This window comes from Ipomoea triloba, chromosome 7, assembly GCF_003576645.1.
Source record: "Ipomoea triloba cultivar NCNSP0323 chromosome 7, ASM357664v1".
NCBI lineage: Eukaryota > Viridiplantae > Streptophyta > Magnoliopsida > Solanales > Convolvulaceae > Ipomoea > Ipomoea triloba.
The window spans coordinates 574119-597927 of NC_044922.1; the positions used below are offsets into that span (position 1 = coordinate 574119).

Below are 23809 nucleotides of genomic sequence, written 5' to 3' on the forward strand. Positions count from 1 at the left end.
TAATCCTCGAAGCAATAGAAATGTGAAATACTTTTTGTTTTCATATGGTCTTAACTAATCCAGATTCAACTTAGAAGGTGTTTATAGAGTTTGACTCTTACCTGAAAAAGGTTAATTAAGAATTTTTAATATGGTTAATCCTTAAGTCATGTAGTTGCATTCATTTTTTTGGATAACAAGAGAAACTTCATTATCCAATGGTACATGTGCATTAGGGAACGTCTTGGTAATTAGACTCTAAACTACATAAGACATATACTGCACTTGAAAGCCTTATGTAACAAGCTCAACCAAAGAAGTAGTACATACTAAATAAATCTTGCTCATAATACTCCGTAGACTAATACTCCGTAATTCACAAACTACACAAGAGCATAACTTCTTAATTGCATTAAGTGTAAAATGAGACGAAAAGAGCACAAGAGCATAACTTCTTAATTGCATTAAGTGTAAAATGAGACGAAAAGAGCACTATTTATGGTGTGACAACCGGGTGTATATAGCAATGTATCATCTGCCATATATCTACTGCTTTCCTAATGAAGTTACATACTAATACTAATGTACCCCACAATAAACTTCAGGCAAATAAAGAATAAAGATGATAACTACATTTCAGAAACACATTAAAAGGCAAATCCCTTGACTTTTTTTGCAATTCACCCACTTGAAATGGATGATGGAAGAACTGAACTAAAATATAATTTTTCCTACAAATGTACAGTAATACTAAGGGAACATCATAATCAAAGATTAAATTGTACACAGCATGGGATGATCTGTGTCATCCTGTTTGTTCATCACTAAACATCTATGCTGTCATTATTTTCACAAACATAAAGTTGTGATAATTCTGTACAGGGATGAAGGTCATGAATTCAACATCTTGGTGAAAAGCCCCCCCTTGGAGTGGGTGGCCTCATTTGCGGCCCAACCTCGCCAAGTGTTGCTGATGCTTTGCAGCAGCTGCCTCATTGGCAGCCTCCCGCTTCATGGCCCTCTTTGCCCGCCTACCCATGATCTCCTTGGAGGGCTCCTTTTTCTTGGGCTGGCGTGATGGGCCAGCATCCGGGTCCTGGAAATTTGGTCGATTGACAGGTCTAGCTTCTTGCCTACCTGCCCTAACATATCCATTATCTCCCCATCTCCTGTTGCCTAAACGAATGCTAGATGAACTGTCAAAATAAGCTTCATCAAGATCATCTTCTTCATCTTCAAATCCATCATATAGGTAGAAGTCGTCCACATAATCTTCAACCTCTGGTTGTTCCTCCACTACTACTAAAGGCTGAAACCACGATGCTCTCAAAAGAAGGCAAACACTCTCCTCAAACATGTAATCATGGATGCTGTTCAAGCAAAACATCATGTTCTTAGGGGTAAATCAAATATAAGAACCTAAAAACAGTAACCAAATCTTACATAATCAACCAACAAAGAAGATGCATTAGCATTGCTCCAGACTACTAAACCATATATATATATAGACCGACATTCTAAGGAACATTACTTTTGTTTCTCCTTTAAGTGCAAAATGGGTTGGCTTACCTTCCATCAAGAGCACGGTGGATGTTTAGAAACTCGAATGGATGCTTGCACTGAGGGCATGTAGGTTCCTTCTTGTAGGTCGCCCAACGTAGGATGCAAGTCACACTGAACACCAAAGTCAATAGTGACGTCAGTAATTTTCACTAGATCTTTAAAAACTTAAGCTTTGACACAAGCAAACACAACACCTAGATGAATAATTCAACCCATGCAGTCAATGTGAGATGGGATGAGAAAAAACTACCTAGGAATGCAAATTTAGTTACATATCACATTTTGCATGCATTACAATAAATACTGTAAGCATACAAATGACAGAGCAGCGCAACGAGAAGTATAAGGCAGTGTAGCATATACAGTTATACTAAAACAACTAAAGAAAATTGTTACAATGAGGGGTACTTGACTAACAATCATGCTGTCATCCTATCTTAAATCCAAAACAACCAAATTGGTCAGCACCTGTTTATGAGAGAGAGAGATTGGATTTGATGGGAAATAAACTGAAGAGACCATGAATGTAAATACAGATATCTTTTGCCTGATATATTTACTATTATGAGACAAAATTTGTGATCATTCATTCACAAGAAAAAGTCATTTATATTTGTGATCTGCCCCCATAAGCAAAAATCAATATCCATAGAATGTTATTATTGATATCTTTTACACCATTTTTACATTTGTCCATTACATTCCATTTGAATTTCATAACATTCTTTTCATGATATCCTTATGTATCCACCTCCTATAGCAGATTAGGAAAGCCAGTTTTCAGAAACCAAATAATGTCACAAAATGATTGAAACCAGAGAAAAACTACAAGTCTTTATACTCTTCTCTCGTGTGTATAATGAGGATCAAGATCCATTGAACATAGCTAATCACCAACTTCTGTGGTTAATTTTAGTCAGTACCATTATAATGACGAACTAATAGTATTTTCTGCCATAAAAATAAATGCTTTGAATCAACAACTACATGACAATGATCCAATCTCTTGTGCTGACCAATTTGGTAGTAGACAGATAGGAGAGTGACAAACCAGTAGGCATGCTCGCAACCTTTTACAAGAGCAGTTTCTTGCAGCACTATCTTATTCAAGCAAATCGCACACAACCCATGATGATCATTCTCACACCCAACACGGAGAACCTCCTCAGCAGTGCTCTTCATTTTACTCTGAAAATTCAAACCCACATCAATACACTCTCAACCTCATCGCTCCCAACTAAACTAATAGCAAAACAGAAATTTATTTAAAGCAATAAAATTTATCCAATTCCCTAACAACTTAGAGAAAATGAAACCAGGAGGAGCTGGGCTGGTCAATGAATCTCATACTAACACAAAATTTCCAACATTTAACCATGAAAAAAGCGGAAAAATCGAAACTTTACAGCTAACGACACGGGAACATTGCAGAAATGAACTGAAAACACGGCGTATACGCTTTGACAACAGATCAAACCACCAGATCTCAAAAATTTCAGAGATTCTCAAGGCCCAAGTAATCAAAAACCTAATACGGAACACAAATTCTGAAAAAATAATTATATCACCCAGAAATTAGGGTTCAATTGGGGAAAAAAATCGGAAAACCTGATCTGGGATTGAAAGATCTTTGATTTGGTCGACGATTTGTGGAACACCGATCTCCGCAGCTGTGGCCATAACCTCTAGTAATCAAGGCGAAAGAACAGGATTAGGATGAGACGGATGGATATATATAAGTATTGTATAACACCGACTTATATGGCTGTGTGTATATACAGAGGGGGGAAGAAACGTAGTTGGTGTGGGGTAGGTTAAAGCTAGGGCCGAGTGGCGGGGAAATATGCCGAAGAATTATTCGGATTCGGGTAATACACAAATCTGAATCCTCGGCGATTTGTAGTTTGCCCTAAGAGAGAGAAGGTGAATTGATGCGGATCAATTTCAAGATCCGTCGCTTCAAATTCCAATGTTTTGGGCTTGACCGACTCTAAGTAAATTACCATGCGCGTTGACAATAATCTAATTATAAGAAAAATATTATTAATAGAATTAATTTTTTATTATTAATTTGGACGTAAAAGTTGAAGATGATAATTTTATTTTTATTAATAATATAGGTTATAGAATATTTTAATAAATTTTATAATTCGAATAAGAAACTCCATTTTTCAAATAATAATTGCCCACGAAAATGCATTAATGGGTGGTTCATCTAGCATTCTACCCCAAGGAAGCTGGAGGCCTGTGGCAATGGTAGCAGAGAGAGACAAGAGCAGAGATTGATGGCTGCCACGTGTCATCTGGTGGAGGCAGTTGTGAAAACTCAAGGCATGCCACGTATAGTAAGAGTGGAAGGATAACATAGAAGATATGAGATTGTGAGAATAGTCTTCAAAATTGCTTATATGAAAAATTCAATAATGTGGTATTACCAAATTTTAAAATAATGAAATAAAAATGTGTAAATTATACTCTATGTTAAATAACAGTAAAATATTAGTTCTTCCCACAGGAGAGTAATTCACACAAATATCTTATTGGGTCATGATCGATGTTTACGTTATTTAGTGACCCTTTCATATTCTCTTTTGTAACTTTAACGAATAATAGATTAGATATTTTATAACTGAAATGTATTCTAAGTATTATTGTAATGGACCTGGTGTGACTTGAATTAAAAGAATGATTTTGCATACACAAATCTAGGAATATTATATTCTTCAATGCTAATCAAGTATATTGTTAACACATAGGACAACCCCAACCAACAGCAAAGAGAGCAAAGCCACATTGAAGAACTTCCTTGGCCGACCATAACCCTCAACCTTGGGAGTTGCCAGTTTTTGAGGCTGTGAAGATTCAGGTTGTGCCAAATTGTCTTGTTTTTCTACCAGTTTTGGCTGTCTAACACAGAGAATGCCATCTTTAAACTCATGACTGATTTCACTTTGGTTGCAGTTTGATGAGATTGGGAACTCTTGGTGAAATCTCACCCATCTATTAGCCTTTGTAGGCCTTAGTCCACTCACACTTAGGGTTTTTGATCTGGTCACTTCAACACTGACCTGTTCCTCATTGAAATCTGCAGATATAGGTAGTTGAATTGGGTTAAAAAAGATTGCACCGAAATCGCTCCGTGTTAACCGTTTAAGTGTTTGTATACTAGTATTCAGGATAGGGCTAATTCCATACATATATGAGAGTAGAGTTGATTGATTGTTGAGATTGTGGGTTGAACAATCTTTACCTGGTAAATAAAGGCTAAGGATGTCAGCATCTTCATCTTGCAAAAGCTCGGATTTTGGTATGAAATCCTCACAGACCGGAGATGGTGACCGAGCTCGACAGCATCCACATGAGATGAATTTCACCGCTCTTGTCAAGATCGCCATTGATGATGATCTTCAATCTCACTCTAGCTTTCCCTGTAATATAGAGCTTTTGAGGTGATTAGCATGGAGGTCTCTTCTTCTAATAAGAGTTTTGGTTCATTCTGTTGTCTAAGCAGATCATTTATTTTGCTTCACAAATTTGCAGGAATCTATTCTTTACCATGCCAAGTGAGGGAAGAAGAATTGCATAGGTGGCTATTCCATTGTTCTAAGTTCTATGATACAAATTTATTGTGCCCATAAGGAAATGAATTAGAGAAGACTTTCAATCTCAACAATCTATCAAACTATCTTGTATTATTGTACTAATGAAAGAACAAGGGGCCAAGTACATGCAGCAACACAGCTTACAACAATATTGCAAGTGTTCTTGTGGTCTAGTATCTTAAAATGTGATCTACAAAATGGTTTCCGAAAAAAAGAAAATGGAAAGAAAAACGTGCGGTCAAACTGTCAGGCAGGGGATGCAGACGCCTCGTGTTTCTCGCCTGGGGTAAAAGGGATTGGCTTGGTTGGGGCAGGTAGGCGTCCTATGCTATCGACTTTGTCCCTGAGCTTGGGAGGAGGCCTTGCAGGTCTGGGGAGTAATCTGCCCTTCTTCTCAAACCACTCGGGCTTGAGTAGCGCCCGTAGACCAAGCTTGTTGTAGTGCACTCTCCTTACAGAACCGCCTTTAGCTTCAACTGCTGCTTTGGCTCTAACTGTCACCCTGGAAACCTATTAGATGCAGACTCGGTCACTTTTCAAAATAAAATTGACAGTTCGAGTTGGCACCTTGAGAAATAAATTCATACTCGTAGCAGTGAAGAGAAATACTTTCAACCATACAGGAGTTGATGAATAAACTATCCATCTATCCAGGCAGAGTCTATGATAAAAAGTGCTGTTTTTTTTTTAAATGAAATTTCAACTTCTTTTAGGTTAATCGTTTGTTTTTTTTCATTTGGATTTTGTTGGGGGGAGAGGGGATTGTCACCTGGTTATGGAAGATTTTGTGAGACAGAAAAATAGAACTACAGTGTTCCAACAGAATGTCAAGAGTTTCAGTTTAGTTCTATACCTCAAGATGGATAGGCCATTCAATATTTTCTGCTCCACGTCCCATCAATCTGACTCCATCTCCAATTTGTTTCCCTACTGCTCCAGAATCCTATCACCAGACAAAGAATATGGATCGAGCAAAATAGCATAAGAGTAGGAGAGAAGATATCAAATTTATCTAGAACCAGTTTGTACCTTGAGAATTTTCATAGTTATCAACTCTGACGAGTCAATCTTCCCTGCATTTATCAGCTTTGCGATCTTCCCTAAGCCAACTGGCTGTGACAGGAGCAACTTTCATTAATAGAAATTAGAGAGTCATACAAATACCCTTTTAATCACTCTCCAACCTACTTTTTTCTATTAGCTTTCTCTCTTTGTTTTTCTTTTCCAATTTTTAGGGCGAGATAAATGGTATAACAGCTAACTATGTCCGAAATGCAAATAGATGGCTTGTATGGCATGTTGATACATAATGTAAAGAACTATGCAGCTTAGGTCTCAGAGAACAGTATAAAACTCCTCAAAGTATAAAATTAGCAAGACTATAAAAGCAAGAGTAAAAGGAGGCCATTTGGCATTGAACAGAAGTTCAACTATAAGTTTCACATATTTTCATAATAAACTGCCCTTTTTTCTGGATATTAATTTCTTATAGTTACACTTGAGCTAGCATTGATTAGAAGGAAAGTTGATGTCCAAAACTTAGCTAACACTGAAACTTCAAAGAATTTACACAACCAGACAAGTAAAACTTTGCCCGGCAGCTTCTATAAAATATATTTTATCTTTCAATAGTCAATTTCTATCTAGTAAAACAAAATTAATTAAGGTATATGAGAAACTTGAAAATGAAGAATTACATACAATTTTCCTCTTTAATAATGTTTTTGCTTCCATTGACAAATCTTAAGGTACATGTAACTAATATGCCAGAATGTTTGTAAAAGGGCTTCTTTCAGTCAGTTGCATTAACACATTAATCAGAAGCTCAATTGCATTTAACAAATGAAAAAGCTTTGAAAGTAAAACCGATGAAAAGAACAAATTTTGCATAACTATGTCTATTAATGAATTAAAAGCTCAAATATAATTTCCTTGTACAAAATGCATTTACAGTCAAGAATTTCAGCATCAAATTATGAAATTGCCATCTAACAGGAGTAGTATACTAGTTTATGCACTTTGTTTGAATCTCTTAACCAGAAAAAAAGAGACCAAAATGTTACTACATACTGATTATTAGTGGAGCTTGATAAATGATTCATACAATTGTGTTTCTATGTGCACTCACAAATCACAATCACTTCCCTGCAATAGCTAACATCAACTGGCTAAACAGGTCTAATGATCTAAGCTGTTGAACTCTCCGTTTGTTCCACCAATGGCTAATAGCTCATCCAATCATCTAAGCAAATTCCATTATCCTTTATTGGTTTCATTTCAACACCTTCAGGAACATAAATTCTAGTTCTATAACGACAATGCATTTCACAGCTTAAAAAACTATTAAATATATTAAATTTCAACCATTATTAACAGAATAAAATGAATAAATGCAAATACTGACTATTTACGCTTCACCTAGCCTGGAGAGTTGAGCTTATACTGACCTGAAAAGTGAGAGAGAAGGGGTTTTTGAAGCCGCGTTTAGGGAGGCGGCGGCGGAGGGGGGTCTGACCACCTTCGAATCCGAACTTCATAGTGCCGCGTGCCTTCTGGCCCTTGTGGCCCCGACCCGCAGTCTTCCCCTTCCCCGACCCGATACCACGTCCTTTCCTAGTCTTCTGCTTGCGAGCACCCTTGTTATCCTGCAGATCATTCAGGCTGAGGAGACTGTACGCCCTCTGAGCCTGATCGAAACGGGTCGGACCCGATAACCCGCTTAAATCACCTGAGATTGGATGGCGTGGGAATTGCAGGGACAGGAAATGCTTGGCCGGAGGCCGGATAATCGCCGAGCTGAAGCTCCGATTCGTGTGGATTAGGGCTGCATTGTAGAGGGACGTTGACGATATCAGTGAAGATAATAGTCTTCTTCTCAACATTTCTGTGTTCCTGAATCCTGTCACTCTCACTGCTACTAGGGTTTTTAAGGGGTTTGGCAAACTTTCCACTGTGACTAGCCCGGCATTGCAATTTGCAGAAGATTCAAGTGTGATTTTAAATCGTTCATGGGTCTAAGTGCAATTATTATCATTTCCCCATGTTTTTTAATGACAAGAGAACTAACTCACATAAATTATATGGTCACCCTTGTGTGAACCCATTTTATAAATTTTTATCAATGACATGTGTCTGGTCGGTCAATATAAAATGTAATACATTTCTATTTTGTAACGACCGACTATCATACGTTCATACATATAAAAGAATTATCAGACTATCAAATAGACAATACAATTCGCTAATCGCTTTGCAAATTAGATAGAAATACTATCTCATCCATTTTGTAACTAATACAAATCCTACTCAAATTACTCATACCACAATTAAGCCTTCTAATTTTTCAACGTGCGTTGAATGTTGTCCACTAAACTTTCATCATTTTGTGCACGTCACAAATATCTACTGCCCGCTCCTATCATTGTCTTTAAGCTATGTTGAAGCAATAAAATTTCAAGTCTAACCTTCCCAAGTGTCAAACGCATGACTTACCAAGTAGTCTAACTGATCTATTATTTACAGTTATATGTATTTTTGTAGTCGTACTAAACATGTACTACATACTAATATGTGCGCCCGTGCACACACACAAGGGCTGCATATGAGGTGGGGGAGGAGGCAGCTGCCCCCGCTGTAAATCCGCCCATGGGTATAAGTTAATGTATAAATATGTTCCATTTAAAACAAGCGTGAAATATATTGCTATAATGTTTTATTTTGTTCAATATAGCGTGACTTATCAACTAATTTGATTGTTCTCACAAATACATCTACCTTGGTAATAGGGTTTCCCGATTCCTTCAACCATTTCAAAATACTAAAAATGATATTTCAACTTCAAATTGAACAAGTTAAGACATTAACCATGCATTTGTTAATTGATTTAATCATTTGTTCATTTTCCACACAAATAATATGACAATATTATACATTTTAAATTGTATTGATGTGTATAAAGAAAGTGTTTGGTTTACATTGTTTTAGGTATCATGGTTACCATTTGAAAGGTAATATATATGAGATATTGAAAATGCAATATTACTTTATATATTTGGGTTGGAATATAAAATATTAACATGTATGGTTATCATTATTATTATTTTTAGCATGTATGGTAATGATTGATTAATTTACTATAATATCATCAATAAATAAGTAAATAATACATACAAGCTACATATATAAATATTGATTCATATGTATATAAATGTGTGTATAATTTGACACAAATGTATGTCAATGTGTATTTATTGATAAACACATATTTATTATTATATGTATATAAATACAAGTGTGTGTATAAATTGACAAAAATGTATGCATGTCAACGTGTATATATTAATATAAATAAATATGTTATTATATAAACATATGCTTATTTTATATATGTTGTCGTTATTATTATTTATAATTTATAATTATATATTATATATTCCGTGTACAATGGATACTTATAAATGTAAATTTAAAAGATCGAAAAGATAATTTTAAATAATTTAAATGAAAAAAATCAAATTACCTTAAAATATTACTGCCATATATCAATTTTAATGTAATATAATATTTTAAAGGTAAAATGTGATATAAAACTAGTTATAACTAACTAAACTAAGTTTTGTAAATATTTACAAAACTTGTCAAACACAATATAAGTAAGTTTTGTAAATATTTCTTAAAAATGTACGTAGGGCCCACGGGAAAAAAAAGGAAAAATCAAAATTCCAAGCAAAGTAAATACACGTCAAACACATTTCACCTTTCCCTCGCCCGCTCTCACTCCTCAGCTCCTCCCGCCCTTACACTCTCTCTCTTTCATCCTCACCACCGCCAATCTCCGGCAGCTTCTCCGCCCGCCACCGTCTGTTCCTCCGCAAATTCATCTTCTCCACTGAACCTCTACCTTCACTCTCCCGTTCCAAGTCGCCAGTTCCCCGCTCTCACTGCTCAACCGCGCGCGAAAATTTCCACTGCAAAATCCACACACTCACACACACAGCACCGGCGAAAAACAGTACACAGCTGGGATTTTGCTTCACACTCAAGTGATTCTCGCTGTTCTGCGTCTTCTGTTGCGGTTGAGCTCCTTGTGCTGATCAATGCAGTAATTGCTACCTCGAAACCCTAAATCAGGTGTGTTTAATTGTAATATTTGTGTTTTGGATTCTGGCTCCCTGGAAAATTTATCTTTATTTTGGTAGTAAAGGTGAACTGTGAACTTTTACTGCAGGAGATACAGTTATTTGGTCAGTTGGCTGGGAATCATAATCATGTACATAAAGCAGGTAATTGAGAACTGAGAACTGAGAACTGAGAAGTGCCAATTTTAGTTTGTATGCACGTGCATTTTAGGCAGCGCCATTTGGGGAATATTTTAGTTCGGCATTTCTGTTGTGTTTTATATATACACTTGAGTATATGCATATATGAAATTATAATTTTTATGTGGGTTTTATTTGTGTGCAGATTATTATTGAAGGGTTTAAGAGCTACCGGGAACAAGTAGCTACTGAACCATTCAGTTCAAAAGTTAACTGTGTTGGTAATGATGCTGTTATCAGCGTTTACACTCTCAACTTATTCATCATGTGTTTTTATAAAACTTGTGTAAAAAGAAACAGAATTACCCTAAAATTTTAGGGCATGCTTGTGTTTCATGTCTGTTTTGCCTTTATTTGGTTATAATTCTAATTCTAATCAGGCAATTGAAAATTTAACCTCTGTGTCCATTAATATCTTTTACGTCACAGACACAGCACTGTAAACCCGGTAAGTAAAGATCCATATTACTAAAGTCATCCCAAATGAGCCTTTTAGAGTCAGCTACATGGTTTCTGGTTGTTTATTCAATTCCATAAAGGTAGAAATTTGCTGTGAGTGCTTGAGCTATATTATCGTTCTTAATGAGAAATAATGTAAAGGGGTGGCATGATTAGGATTTATATAACTCTTACTTTTCATTAACTGTTATGCTAGAGTAGCCATCTTTTTTATGTTTCTATCCTCAATTGCATTCTTCAGTATGATACCTTTTATTTTTCTAGTTCTTTCTTTGTATTATTATTATTGTTGTTGTTTTAATTCTTGATAAGTATTGTATTGTTCATTCTTCAAAAGATGCCTGTGTGATTGCTTGCCCTTTTCATTACCTGCAGTTGGTGCTAATGGATCTGGCAAATCTAACTTTTTCCATGGTAGGTAACCATGAAATTGTTTTGCCTCATATTCTTCAATTTTTTTTTTAAAAAAAAATCTAATATGAAGTGGTGTTTTTTGTTTTTTATTATTCTTGCGCTTTCTTTCAGCTATACGTTTCGTCATAAGTGACCTCTTTCATAACTTGCGCAGTGAAGAAAGACATGCTTTGCTTCATGTATGTTCTGTAGAAAGTAGTTTCTTTTATTCATTACTTTTTCGTTCTCATTGTGAAATACATCTATAAGATAATTGATAATGTGCTTTTTGTTGTTCAGGAAGGTGCAGGCCACCAAGTATTATCTGCTTTTGTGGAGATTGTATTTGACAATTCAGACAACCGAATCCCGGTAGTTTCTTGATAAATAATCTTTATCTGCTTATTTAAATATTTTAATTCAGGTGAGAGCCATTATTTTGTTATTTCTGTGGCTTGGCTATTCAACACAAGAGGCATCTTTCAGTCTAGTTTTGGCTTTGAATTAGCCAGTCATAAATGGTTTAAATATTTAGGTGTAGTGGATCTTGTCTATGTATCTTAGTCTGTTGTTTACCCTGCTTCAATTGTTTCGAATTTGAAGTTTGATTGCCATTGACAAATAATGCTTTGTACCTTTATTACAGTTTTTCCTTTTGAAGTTTAAAGCTCATTGACAAATTAGTGCTCCCCCCTTTCGATCTTCTTTTTATGATTCCAATTTGTGTGGGAATTGCTTGATGGGCTGACCAAAAAAAGTTGAAACCAGAGACTTTGAATTTGGGTGGGAGGGAATATGTCCCTCCATAACTCTGCATAAACACTTTCTGTTGCCAACCCGTGTCATATACACTTTCTGTAGTTATTCAATGTGAATATTAATTCTCTTTTACTTACTGCTATGCCACACAGGATACTTGTGTAGTTGTGTTTCCAATGTCTATACTGTTATATCCTCCCTTCTGTTATGGACAAGAAACATGCACATTTCTCGTCAAAATTATTTATTTCCATAGATTTTGATGCCCTTTCTTATTGACAGGTTGATAAGGAAGAAGTGCGTTTGAGAAGAACAGTTGGTCTTAAGAAAGATGAGTATTTCTTAGATGGAAAACATATCACGTGGGTATCTGATAATCCATCATAGTTACTTTGTTTACTGCTTCCTGTTACTCTTTCACGTTCTATTTGGAGCTCTTTGATGACTGTTAATGGAAAAATTAAACGTGACTTGCAGGAAGACTGAGGTCATGAATTTACTGGAAAGTGCTGGATTCTCTCGTTCTAATCCATACTATGTTGTGCAGCAGGGGAAGGTTTGGCGCTATTGCATTTCTTCTTTAGATTATGCTTTTGCCTATGATCTGCTCATTCTTCTCTTAATTTGCAGATTGCATCTCTGACATTGATGAAAGATTCAGAGCGACTTGATCTGCTGAAAGAAATTGGCGGTACACGAGTTTATGAAGAGAGACGCCGTGAAAGTCTGAAGATTATGCAAGAAACTGGTAAGTCATTGCAGTTTGTTCAGCCTAGCACACTAATAAGTTATTGCTAACAGCTATAGTCTTCAGGTAATAAGAGAAAGCAAATAATTCAAGTTGTGCAATACTTGGACGAAAGGTTAAGAGAGCTGGATGAAGAAAAAGAGGACCTTAAAAAATATCAGCAGCTTGACAAACAGAGGAAATCTTTGGAGTACAGTATCTTTGACAAAGAACTTAATGATGCAAGGCAGAAATTAGCCAAGGTAAGCTAGGCTATTTGCTGCTTGTAAAATGTAGGGAAGTTGGTTCTGGTAACTTTCTTTTTACTTTCTAAATGTTACTCCATTTATTTTTATCTGTGATTTTGTTATAGTTCTGCCATGGTTTTGAAGATGTGTGGTTATGTGCTTTGTATGCATTGAACCACAACTTATCAGTTGGATGCTGTGTATTTCTTTTGAGCTAAACATCCATTTTATAGTGCAAATTATAGTTCTTTGGATTGAGAAACATATTTATAAGCATGGGTCTTCATGAAAATACAAGAATGGGGTAGCTCTTGATTCATGGACTTTATAGTCTCATTCTAAAACTGACATTTTGTAAAGCTAGTTTAACAATTTCTGCAAGCGCCCTCTTGGTTGGTTCTATGAAGTTGTATATATAACAGAGATAGACTTATCCAAAAGAAATTGGTACTTATTAAGAAAATTATCTGTTCCCTTATAACCATAATGGTGTAGTGCATGTACATATATAGATTTCTTTTTTGATTGATGCAGGTTGATGAGGATCGAAATAAAATTTCTGAAACCTCTACAAAGGCATACGAACAAGTATTGGCAGCACATGATAGGTCTAAGGAATTTGAGAAGTTGTCCAAAGATCTGACAAAGGAAATTCAAATTTTAAGCAGGGAAAAAGAGGCTATAGAGAAACAGCGGACGGAAGCTATCAAGAAGCATACCAAGCTAGAGCTAGACGAGAAAGACCTTCGTGAGAAGATCAATGCGAATTCCAAAGCGAAGGTATTCTGTGCACTGCTATTATAAGCTATAAAATGGTGAACTTGTTTTTATTCTTGCACCTGTCATTATCCAGGAGGAAGCAATGAAACAACTTCACCTTTTGGAGAGGGAAATTCAGGAGTCAACGGATGAACTGAATAATATTAAGCCTTCGTATGAGAAAAAAGTCCAAGCGGAGGATGAGATAACAAAGAGGTATGAATTTATTTGGTGTAACAACATAGCACTATGGTCATAATGATTTAATCCTAAGAGTTGTCTTTTTCAAGTTCACCACAAAATGCCCAAAAAAAAAATCCCTTCTGCTTTTATTTGATAATGAAATGATGAATTACAATAGAGGTAATTTGTTGTAATGATGCTTATCTCCTTATCCTGTTTCATAGTTGTTAGAATAATTTATTATCTGCAGTTTAGAGTTTTCCTAATTTGAGATTAGGATGGTTGTCTATTTGTCTAAGGTCAAGTTAGGAATCTTGGAAGTATTGAGAATTAGGAATATACTCGATTACAGAGAATGATATCTAGTGTCCCTTTCATAGTAATATAGTATCATGTGCCATCGAACTTAGTATAAATACCTCTCAATATTATAAATTTATAATTCTTCATTCTCCATAAAATTCAACAATAGTGCTGGGGGAGTGCATCAGCCTGGTCTGTCCCAGTGTGTGAGCCATCTCAAGCATACATGTAGGAGCACATCTTGACCCAAAAGTTTAAGCCAGTGGTTTACTTCACTTCTATTTATATCTGCTAGTGATTTGAACTTTTCTTTCAGATGTAGGGCACTTACCTAATCCTAGTTCACAAAGGAAATACTAGGATATCTTTCTGAAAGTTGCTTGAAGAGAAGTAATAAAAAAAGATTGTTATTTCCCTAGTTTCTTATGTTGTTTGTCTCTTATATCAACCTTTTCATTTTTCCTTATTATCTTAGGGAAAACTTGCTTTCCATCTCCTTTATGCAAATTGTGAATTTTTATTCATTTCATATTGCTACTTTATTCATGCTCCTTTGGTATGGTTTCCAATGGTTCTATTTTATCATGCAGCATCATGGAACGTGAAAAGCAGCTTAGCATTCTTTATCAAAAACAAGGTCGTGCTACACAATTTGCTAATAAAGCTGCTCGTGACAAATGGCTTCGGAAGGAAATTGATGAGTATGAAAGAATTTTGTCATCAAACCAAATGCAGGTTAATTTTCTTCTTTAATACTATGTTGTCATAAAAGTTCAATTCTGCAGCCGTATTAGCACAAGACTTGTGCAATGGTGTTTTGTTTATATAGTTGCTTGGTGTTTACAACCCTCACGCTTTTCTCATTTTCTTGGTATATATGACTTTTCTGTGTTCAATTTAGTTCCTCAGTATCAATTGATGTCTATTTGAAGTAATGAGATGTGGTTTTTTAGTTTATAAAATAGAACATGAAGTAATGCGAGTTATGGGCTTCTTGATTGCTTTGTAGTACTGAACAATGTAGTGAATTTTATTTTATTTATTTTGTTTTTGTTTTTTTTTTTTTTTTTTGGGTGTGGGTTGTAGTGAATTCTTTTTATTTGGATGTGTTTTTTGAACCATTAGATGGTAATTGAAAATCTGAATCTAGTTGGGATTCAAATCAAATTTGGAGATTTAAGTTTCTTGTTAAGCTTTGGCCCTGGATTTGCACCCCGTTTCATTGGACCTTATGCTAGTTATATCCCCTAAATAAATGATTTTCATAAATCATTAATATGGGTTGTCATTGTTGTAACATACTGTTTCTACCAGTCCATAGAACTGATAGAAGTAACTTAGTCTTACATGGTGTTCCCTGGTTTTGATTATTCATGGTTGTATTTATATTTTAGAGTTAATTCCATATGGGGTCCTCTGAGTATAGTGGTTTTGCCACGTTTAGTATAGTCATAAACTTTCAAATTGACCACCCGTGGTCCTTCGACTTTCAAATTGTTACCATCCGTCATCCAAGTAACCATCCATGGTCCCCAACTTTCAAATTTTAACCAGCCTTGATCCTCCTAGAAGGACCACGACTGGTTAAAATTTGATAGTTGAAGGACCATGGATGGTTAACTTGGACCACGGATGGTAACAATTTGAAAGTCGAAGGATCATGGGTGGTCAATTTGAAAGTTTAGGACTAAATGTGGGCATATGGCAAAACCACTATACTCGGAGGACCCCAAATGGTAATTGATTCTTCTTGTCTATAATGTAATTGTCATATTGCTCTTAGGAATGAAAAAAACTCTTTTTTTTTTTTTTTTTTTTTTATATTAAGAACCTGTTCAATTTTGTCTGCTGTGACCACTTCTAGCCCCGTCTACAAGAAGGGAAAAGTGCTTCTTTCATAATGCATGTATTTCTCATTCGGACCATATCTTGGTTGAGTTCATTTTTCCAGGAGAGTAAGCTCCGGGATGAAATTAATCAGCTAAAGAAAGATCTGGAGATTCAGGATGATATTATCAGGCATCGCAAAAATGAAGCAGCAGAAAGGGAAAATCTCATATCTGGTTATCGACGAGGTTACAATGATTATAAAAGACAGAGAGATGAGATGCATGATGAACGGAAGTATGAGCACTTTTCTATCTATAAATTTTCTTTAGGAATCTTTTGTCTGTTATATGACATGAATATTTGTGTCTGCGAATAACTTGTAGGTCTTTGTGGGCAAGAGAGAGTGAGCTTATTTCTGAAATTGCACAACTCAGACAAGAAGTTTCGAAAGCAGAGAGAAGCCTAGATCATGCAACTCCTGGAGTGAGTATTAAAGTACTTACTTTGACACAGAATTATGAAATCATTTGAAAAATGACAATGTCTTTAGTGAGTTTGGTGCTTTTGAATCTCCATGATATATTTGTTCAATAATGAGGAAGTGCTTCCTTATATAACATGTTGGAGCATACTTGATTATTAGTTTTTGATACCAAAGGTACCTTACTCATTAGGCATTTGATCTTCCCTTATGTTTTGTATTTTGCCGGCTAACAGTGAAATGACATTATAACCATCATGTAAGTGACATTAAATCCTTTTGAAGGGAAGTAATCCACCTGGAATCTCGTAGTTTCCTTTCTCTGATGACACTAAAGCTGCATACTACTGTATGTGTGTAACAGTGAGTTTCTTTCATGAGCACCTGCTTCTAGACATATATCTTAATGGGTCATGTTTACCGCTGCCGCTTCATCTTTTGCAGCTCTCTAATTTTGCCATATGCTCAATACATTGTTTTGATAATTTGTGCCATTTTAAATAAACTTGAAATTGAATACAAGTACCTAATTTGTTATTTATTTTTGTTGGTTATAGGATATTAGAAGGGGATTGACCTCAGTTAGGAGGATATGCAGAGAGCATGAAATTCCAGGGGTATTTGGTCCGATATTCGAGTTGCTTGAGTGTGAAGATAGGTTTTTCACTGCTGTTGAAGTTACTGCTGGAAACAGGTAGGGTGCAATTAGTAATTGGAAAAAGAAAAATGAGAAAACTGTGGAAAAAGAAAACAGATAAACGAACTAAACAGGCCTGTAGAGTTTACTGCTTTACTTGCAAACCTTTGCTTTAATGTACTGAGCTAAGCTTGCTTGTATCTTTTGTTCAGTAAATGTTTTCTTTTCTCTTTGCAGCTTATATCATGTTGTGGTTGAGAATGATGATATATCAACTCAAATTATTAGACATCTAAATGCACAGAGAGGTGGCCGAGTCACATTTATTCCACTGAACAGGGTGAAGGCTCCACAAATTTCTTATCCACAGGATAATGACGTGATTCCGCTTTTAAAGAAATTGAAGTTTTCCAACAGATTTTCCAAAGCATTTGAACAGGTTGCTAAACTAATTTGGTTTCTTGTTAATTATTATATTCATTGAATATAGATGGTGAAGACTTGAAAAGATTAGTGTAATTTTAGCCAATCTTCAACTTGCTTTAAATAAGATCCATCAAATTGGAATTGGCTTACAATTTCATTTAAGAATCAATCAAATTAATTAAAAAACTCCATTTGTTTTTCCATTGAACACTAATTTCATAAATGAATTAATTAGTTTCATGTGTAATGATCATTTATGCTTGTTGCACAAGGAATGTTCTTCTTCTTCTTCTTCTGATCTCCCCTTTCCCCTTAGTGTGTCATTTTTTGTTTGGAAATTTTTTTTTCCCCTTACCAGCATGAGTCAAGATATGGAGTTGTTTGGACCTATTATGATTTCCAAGAATATTGTAAGCATTATATTGGTTTATCTTTCTGAGGGTAAATACCTTATCAAAAATAAATAAGTAAATAAAACAAAAAAAAAAAAAAGAAAGAAAAGAAAATGATTAACAAGTTTGTGAGAACAAGGAGTCCTATGGTAAATTGTGTTATAAAGACATTTTGATGCTGTGAAACCCTTTTTCAATCTGATAAGATAGCTGCATGTAACATATTCAGTTCCTTTTGTCCATAAGGATGCATTAAAAGTCATTCCTTCGCAATAGATGAAAAGTCATTCTATCCCATAAAATTCTAAGGCTGAGTTCTAATATTGCGTTCTAACTGAATACACAAAAATACAATATTATATCACATTTTATGAACTTCTGAACTGAATTGTGCTCTTAGAATCTTGAATAACAAAGAGTGTCTCTGAAGGGCATTCTTATCATATTATTTCGCTAAAATTTGGTGAATTTATGTTGTGACCTAGGTGTTTGCTAGAACTGTAATTTGCCGGGATTTGGATGTTGCAACAAGAGTTGCCCGCACAGATGGTCTTGACTGCATTACTTTGGAAGGTTCAGAAAACTTGATTCTTCATGATTTGACTATTTAAGTGTTTGCTTATTGCACTAAAAAACTGACAAATATCCTACTTGTAGGTGACCAAGTGAGCAAAAAAGGTAGCATGACTGGTGGGTTTTATGATTATAGACGCTCAAAACTGAGGTTTATGAGCACTGTTAGGCTTAACACAATTTCTATCAGCGAAAAGGAAAATGAATTGGAGCAAGTTAGACAAATGCTTCAAGATATCCTTTTACAGTTCAGCTTCTAATTTATTTTACATTTTAGTTTATATAGCATTTTATTCTCTCTTTTTTGTTGACCTTCTTAGATCTTAATTCTCCATTGTCTTGGTTCTTTGCTTATGTAGTTCTGAATTCTGCATATCTAAGCATCTAGCAGTGACTTCTGAACATCAAAATGGAAAAAAGGTGAAGTGGGTAAATGATTACCTGTTGAGCCCAAACTTATATCTCTCAAACTAAAAGTAAAATTTTGTAATCCTTTCTTCTCTAGAACCTGCTTGATGTGGGTGCCTTGTGCATTTGGTTCTAACATTTTAGAAAAGAAAAGTTTTAAAGTTCATGTCAATTTTCTTTATCTGTGTTTGTTTAGGACGGATAAGATAGAAGTTCATACTGATTTTGTATGTGCGTGTGTGTTTAAGTCTCACAAGAAATTGCTAAAAATACCTTAGATGACTGCAAGATGAATAAGCTAGGTCTTTATATGTGCAATATTTAACTGTATCTTCTACAGGCTGTGTTGCTATTCTAGTTGTAACTTGTACTCCTATCATCTCTGCTTTAAAGACAAATGAAATCTTGTATTGACATATGACTTCTAGCATGGTAGAACTCTGGTATCAGTTCATGCTGTACTGAGATCTCTAGGTCACTGTGTCCACTTTGAAAAAATCATTATGACAGTTGCCACACCCTTAAGATCATTGGGTTTATGTTCATAGTTTTATCTGAAGTTACCCTACTGCATTCTTTTCAACTCTTGGTTAGTTAACTCACACAGGTGGAGTTGACAGGCTTCTAGGAGCAAAGTTCCTTAACTGTCCTGTTTCTGTATGCTGATTGTAGAAAGAGTTGGAATGAAATTGCAGACTCATTAATATTTTCCCATGTTTGTACTTTATGCTTTTTGTGTTATATGAAAAATTAATTGAATGGGTTTCGCCTTATGTTTTCGCTAAGCTTTTCTCACAGATAGACCAGAAAATTAATGAACTTGTGGCTGAACAACAGAAAAATGATGCTAAGTTGGCTCATGACAAATCTGAGCTAGAACAGTTTAGGCAGGATATTGCAAATGCTGAGAGACAGAAACTTTCCATTTCTAAGGCTCTTGAGAAAAAGGTATCTCGCACAATTACTTTTACTTTATGTTTGTTTCGTCTTTAAGCTGATGAAAGAATCACTGGAGCATCTGCAACTGCAATTATAACAGCTCCTGTGAAAACTGATTGAAACATCTGCAGGAGAAATTGCTGGCCAATGTTTTGACACAAATTGATCAGGTTAGATCTAGTATAGCCATGAAACATGAAGAGATGGGGACAGAACTTGTTGATCACCTGACACCAGAAGAGCGAGTGTCTTTGTCGCGTCTGAACCCTGAAATAACAGATCTGAAGGATAAGCTAATAGCATGCAAGGCAGATCGCATAGAGGTTTGTTTATAGATTGAATTTGTCATAGTTACAAAAAAAAATCCATTTATTGGGTGCATTTGATTATTATTTATGTGTAGACTGAAACAAGAAAAGCAGAGCTAGAGATGAACTTATCTACAAATCTTGTAAGACGGAAGCAAGAGTTAGAGGCAATAAAAGTGTCTGTAGATACTGATGTGTTAAGTTCTGAAGCTGAATTAAAGGGGCAGGAAGTAGTGGAGGCCCATATATTAGTTGAAAACTTGACCCAACAGCTTACAAGTGAGTTATTTTGCTTATTTTTCAATGCTATGTAATTTTTCATGCATCTCATTAAAAAAAAAAAAAATCCTTTTAGGAGTTTCTGAAAGCATAAATGATAGAAGCAAGAAGCTCAAGCAGATCAAAGAAGAAAAAGACAACTTGAAGGTATGTGTGGTGTATCTTATGAAATTGAGCTAAGTTTTTGACTGTATTGTCATTGGTCTACAAAATTACTATGAATGTAGGCTATGGAAGACAATTATCAGGGTACTCTTCAGGAGGAGAAGAAAGAATTGGAGCAACTCTTAAATAAAAGGAACACCTATCTTGCAAAACAAGATGAGTACTCGAAGAAGATTCGAGAATTGGGTCCATTATCATCTGATGCCTTTGAAACGTATTCTTCTTTGATTTTTGAATATTTTCTCTAGAAATTTGCTAAATTGCAATTTCACATATGCATAAGTTTTACAAATTGGATTCTGAATATACTTTCTAGAAATTTGCTAAATTGGGTCCGTTATTATTATTATTATTATTTTTGTGTGTGTGGTGCATATTGGTTTATTAATTTTTCATATTAAAAATTATAGGTATAAACAAAAGAATGTAAAAGAGTTGTACAAATTGTTGCACAAGTGTAGTGAGCAGCTGCAACAGTTCAGCCATGTGAACAAGAAAGCACTTGATCAATATATAAATTTTACTGAACAGCGAGAAGAACTCCAGAGAAGGCAAGCTGAACTAGATGCTGGTGATGAGGTACACAGGGCATACACATTCTGTGGAGTTGTTTATTCTTGGATGTTCTGTTGAATTCAACTTTTATTTTTATTTTTTTATTATTATTTTTAATTGGACAGAAAATTAAAGAACTTATATCAGTTCTGGATATGAGGAAGGATGAGTCAATTGAACGTACTTTCAAGGGTGTGGCGAAGCATTTTCGTGAAGTCTTTTCTGAACTTGTGCAAGGTGGCCATGGGTTTTTAGTTATGATGAAGAAAAAGGTTTGTCTCAATCTGTGGATCCTCATTTTTATGCAGCTATGCTATTTGAAATATCATGCCAGCATTAGATATCCAGCTCACTTTGATTCTTTATTTTTAAAACATTTTTACTGGTTTTATAAGGTGCTATTACTTTTTAAATTCAACACCTTAATCTTAAGAGGGGCTACTCTTGTACACGTTGTATATAAAAAGATTTTTGTTTTTAATTCTCTTTTACTAAAGCAAATAAGCAAATTTGGGCATACATTCTTGATGTTATCTCTCCTTTCTATTTTACTTTACCTAAGTGAATATTTTTCTGTGTAGCGTACTAGGTTTTCCTTTACCTGTTACTAGCTTTCTTGACGTCAAAGCTAGAAAGTTGTGGTTAGAATTTCTCTGCCTCTTAGTACACACCAATACACCATGAAAGTCTTTTGTTCTTGGGTTTTCGAGGAAAGAGAAAATGGTGCTTAAGGAACACTTTCTCCAACTTGATTTGCTGTTTGCTAACCTTTTTGTTGGATTTTATTCAATTACATATGAATTTACTGTAGTAAGAAAGAGTTAATTTACTGATCTATATAATTCTACTATACTACAGATTTTGAGCTCCCGTTGGATCTATTTTTAGTCTAAACTTGCACCTAAATTGTATACGTTCGCAGGATGGTGAGGAAGATGATGACGATGACGACGATGTGCCGCGTGCAGCTGAGGTGGAGGGAAGGGTTGAGAAGTATATTGGTGTTAAAGTGAAGGCATGCATTTTTCCTCTGAAGTTCCTTTTCCATATTAAGCAAGTTTTTAGTTTTATTTATGATTTTTGAATTTTGTGGTTTTATTCCCGTGAGCTTGCTATCTCTGAAAAAGTTTGTTAGCTTTGTCTTTTTTGTTTTATCTTCTTTTGTCTTTTGTTGATAGTTTCAAGCAATGGTGGTAGCCTTATACTGTTAGACAGTTCAATATAATCAAAGATAAAACGTTACTAGCATATTACTGATAATACAATGATCTATGCTGTCTAGTTTTATGCTTGCACTGGGTCAAATGTTTTCCTGACTCATTTTCGGTAACAGGTTTCATTTACTGGACAAGGAGAAACACAGTCAATGAAGCAGTTATCTGGAGGTCAAAAAACAGTTGTAGCACTAGCTCTGATCTTTGCCATCCAGCGATGTGATCCTGCCCCGTTCTATCTTTTCGATGAAATTGACGCGGCACTGGATCCTCAATACAGAACTGCTGTTGGAAGTATCCTTCTCTATATTCATTCTACCCCCTTTCAGATATACCAATAAAGAAAGTTTTCCACTTACTGTATATTGATTTTTTGCTTCTCAGTTCTGAAACATTTCTGGAGTATTTTATTTTATTTTTTCCTTAACCATGAATCTCTAGATATGGTCCGTCGTTTGGCAGATGTGACAAGCACACAATTTATAACGACCACATTTCGGCAAGAGCTTGTGAAAGTTGCTGACAAGATATACGGAGTGACACACAAAAACAGAGTCAGCCGAGTTAACATTGTCACAAAAGAAGAAGCTTTAGATTTCATCGAGCACGACCAATCCCACAATGCTGAATGAGGTTAGCTAGCTTTTATGAATATGAAGTTGATTGCTTTCGAATTATGTTAATTTTCTCGGCATATATAGTTGCCTGAAACAGTACAACATTATATACTCGTTCTCAAGGTCAAGTTGAACTTACACGTGATCTCTGTAAAATGCATATGCAGGAAGTTCACAATGCTAGGCTAAGGTCTTTGTTGCGGTTCGGATAGGTTTTCATGCTCCTGTGTTTCTTGTGTTAAGGCCTTGGTATAGTATCGTGTCAATAATACTATTTAACGTATAGATTTATGGTATAATGGTATAAAACTCTGTTAACATGTAGGTGACATTTGATGTAGTCGCCCCTATTCATTACATATGCTTCAAGACAAATTGATTAATGTAGTTACTATTAACATATAGATGACATTTTATGTAGTTTCTCTTGTCGAATCATGTAAAACATGTTCAATTTCATTTTCATACAGGAATACATGATCGTGAGTTATTACCCATGCCTCTTTGAGTGGCAAATTATACCATGAACCGGTCTACCTTGCATTGTAGGTAGATCCTGGTCCAAAAATAACCTTCAAATTTTGTATATGTAGTTGACACATTCTGTACGTGCAGTTGACAGTTTTTGTACCTATACTTGTTATATTGTGTAAGCAATTATCCATGCACGGAAATTGTTAATTGTAAGTACA

General features: G+C 35.2%; 4 protein-coding genes across 5 annotated transcripts; 1 reads left to right on the plus strand and 3 right to left on the minus strand.

Moving 5' to 3' along the window:
- Positions 1-591: 591 nt before the first annotated feature.
- LOC116025734 lies at positions 592-3510 on the minus strand. The gene is made up of 4 exons (XM_031267068.1): positions 3151-3510; positions 2594-2730; positions 1549-1653; positions 592-1349 (listed from the first exon to the last, which is right to left on the minus strand). Exons 1-4 carry the CDS (start codon positions 3220-3222, stop codon positions 920-922), a joined length of 744 nt encoding a protein of 247 aa, XP_031122928.1. The 5' UTR covers positions 3223-3510; the 3' UTR covers positions 592-919.
- A 728-nt stretch (positions 3511-4238) lies between these two features.
- Positions 4239-5112, minus strand: LOC116024622 (inactive protein RESTRICTED TEV MOVEMENT 2-like). The gene is made up of 2 exons (XM_031265565.1): positions 4793-5112; positions 4239-4627 (listed from the first exon to the last, which is right to left on the minus strand). The coding sequence occupies exons 1-2, from the start codon at positions 4935-4937 to the stop codon at positions 4272-4274; spliced, it is 501 nt and encodes a 166-aa protein (XP_031121425.1). The 5' UTR covers positions 4938-5112; the 3' UTR covers positions 4239-4271.
- Positions 5113-5217: 105 nt separating this feature from the next.
- On the minus strand, positions 5218-8114 carry LOC116024621 (50S ribosomal protein L15). The gene is made up of 4 exons (XM_031265563.1): positions 7592-8114; positions 6174-6257; positions 5998-6087; positions 5218-5654 (listed from the first exon to the last, which is right to left on the minus strand). Exons 1-4 carry the CDS (start codon positions 8024-8026, stop codon positions 5391-5393), a joined length of 873 nt encoding a protein of 290 aa, XP_031121423.1. The 5' UTR covers positions 8027-8114; the 3' UTR covers positions 5218-5390.
- A 1787-nt stretch (positions 8115-9901) lies between these two features.
- LOC116024637 (structural maintenance of chromosomes protein 3) lies at positions 9902-23614 on the plus strand. 2 transcript variants are annotated; one of them, XM_031265579.1, is made up of 30 exons: positions 9902-10274; positions 10372-10426; positions 10608-10704; positions 11297-11335; positions 11447-11514; positions 11615-11686; positions 12356-12435; positions 12551-12629; positions 12704-12821; positions 12888-13063; positions 13583-13828; positions 13902-14023; positions 14884-15028; positions 16245-16417; positions 16507-16618; positions 17162-17298; positions 17479-17680; positions 18545-18632; positions 18717-18866; positions 19837-19988; positions 20111-20302; positions 20383-20566; positions 20643-20713; positions 20794-20945; positions 21142-21310; positions 21412-21558; positions 22209-22301; positions 22620-22794; positions 22942-23133; positions 23285-23614. In XM_031265579.1, the coding sequence occupies exons 2-29, from the start codon at positions 10412-10414 to the stop codon at positions 23130-23132; spliced, it is 3645 nt and encodes a 1214-aa protein (XP_031121439.1). In that variant the 5' UTR covers positions 9902-10274; positions 10372-10411; the 3' UTR covers position 23133; positions 23285-23614. The 2 variants fall into 2 exon arrangements, with proteins under 2 accessions (XP_031121439.1, XP_031121440.1); XM_031265580.1 differs by lacking the exons at positions 9902-10274; positions 23285-23614 and having other exon boundaries at positions 10412-10426; positions 10608-10683; positions 16507-16606; positions 22942-23132.
- Positions 23615-23809: the final 195 nt, after the last annotated feature.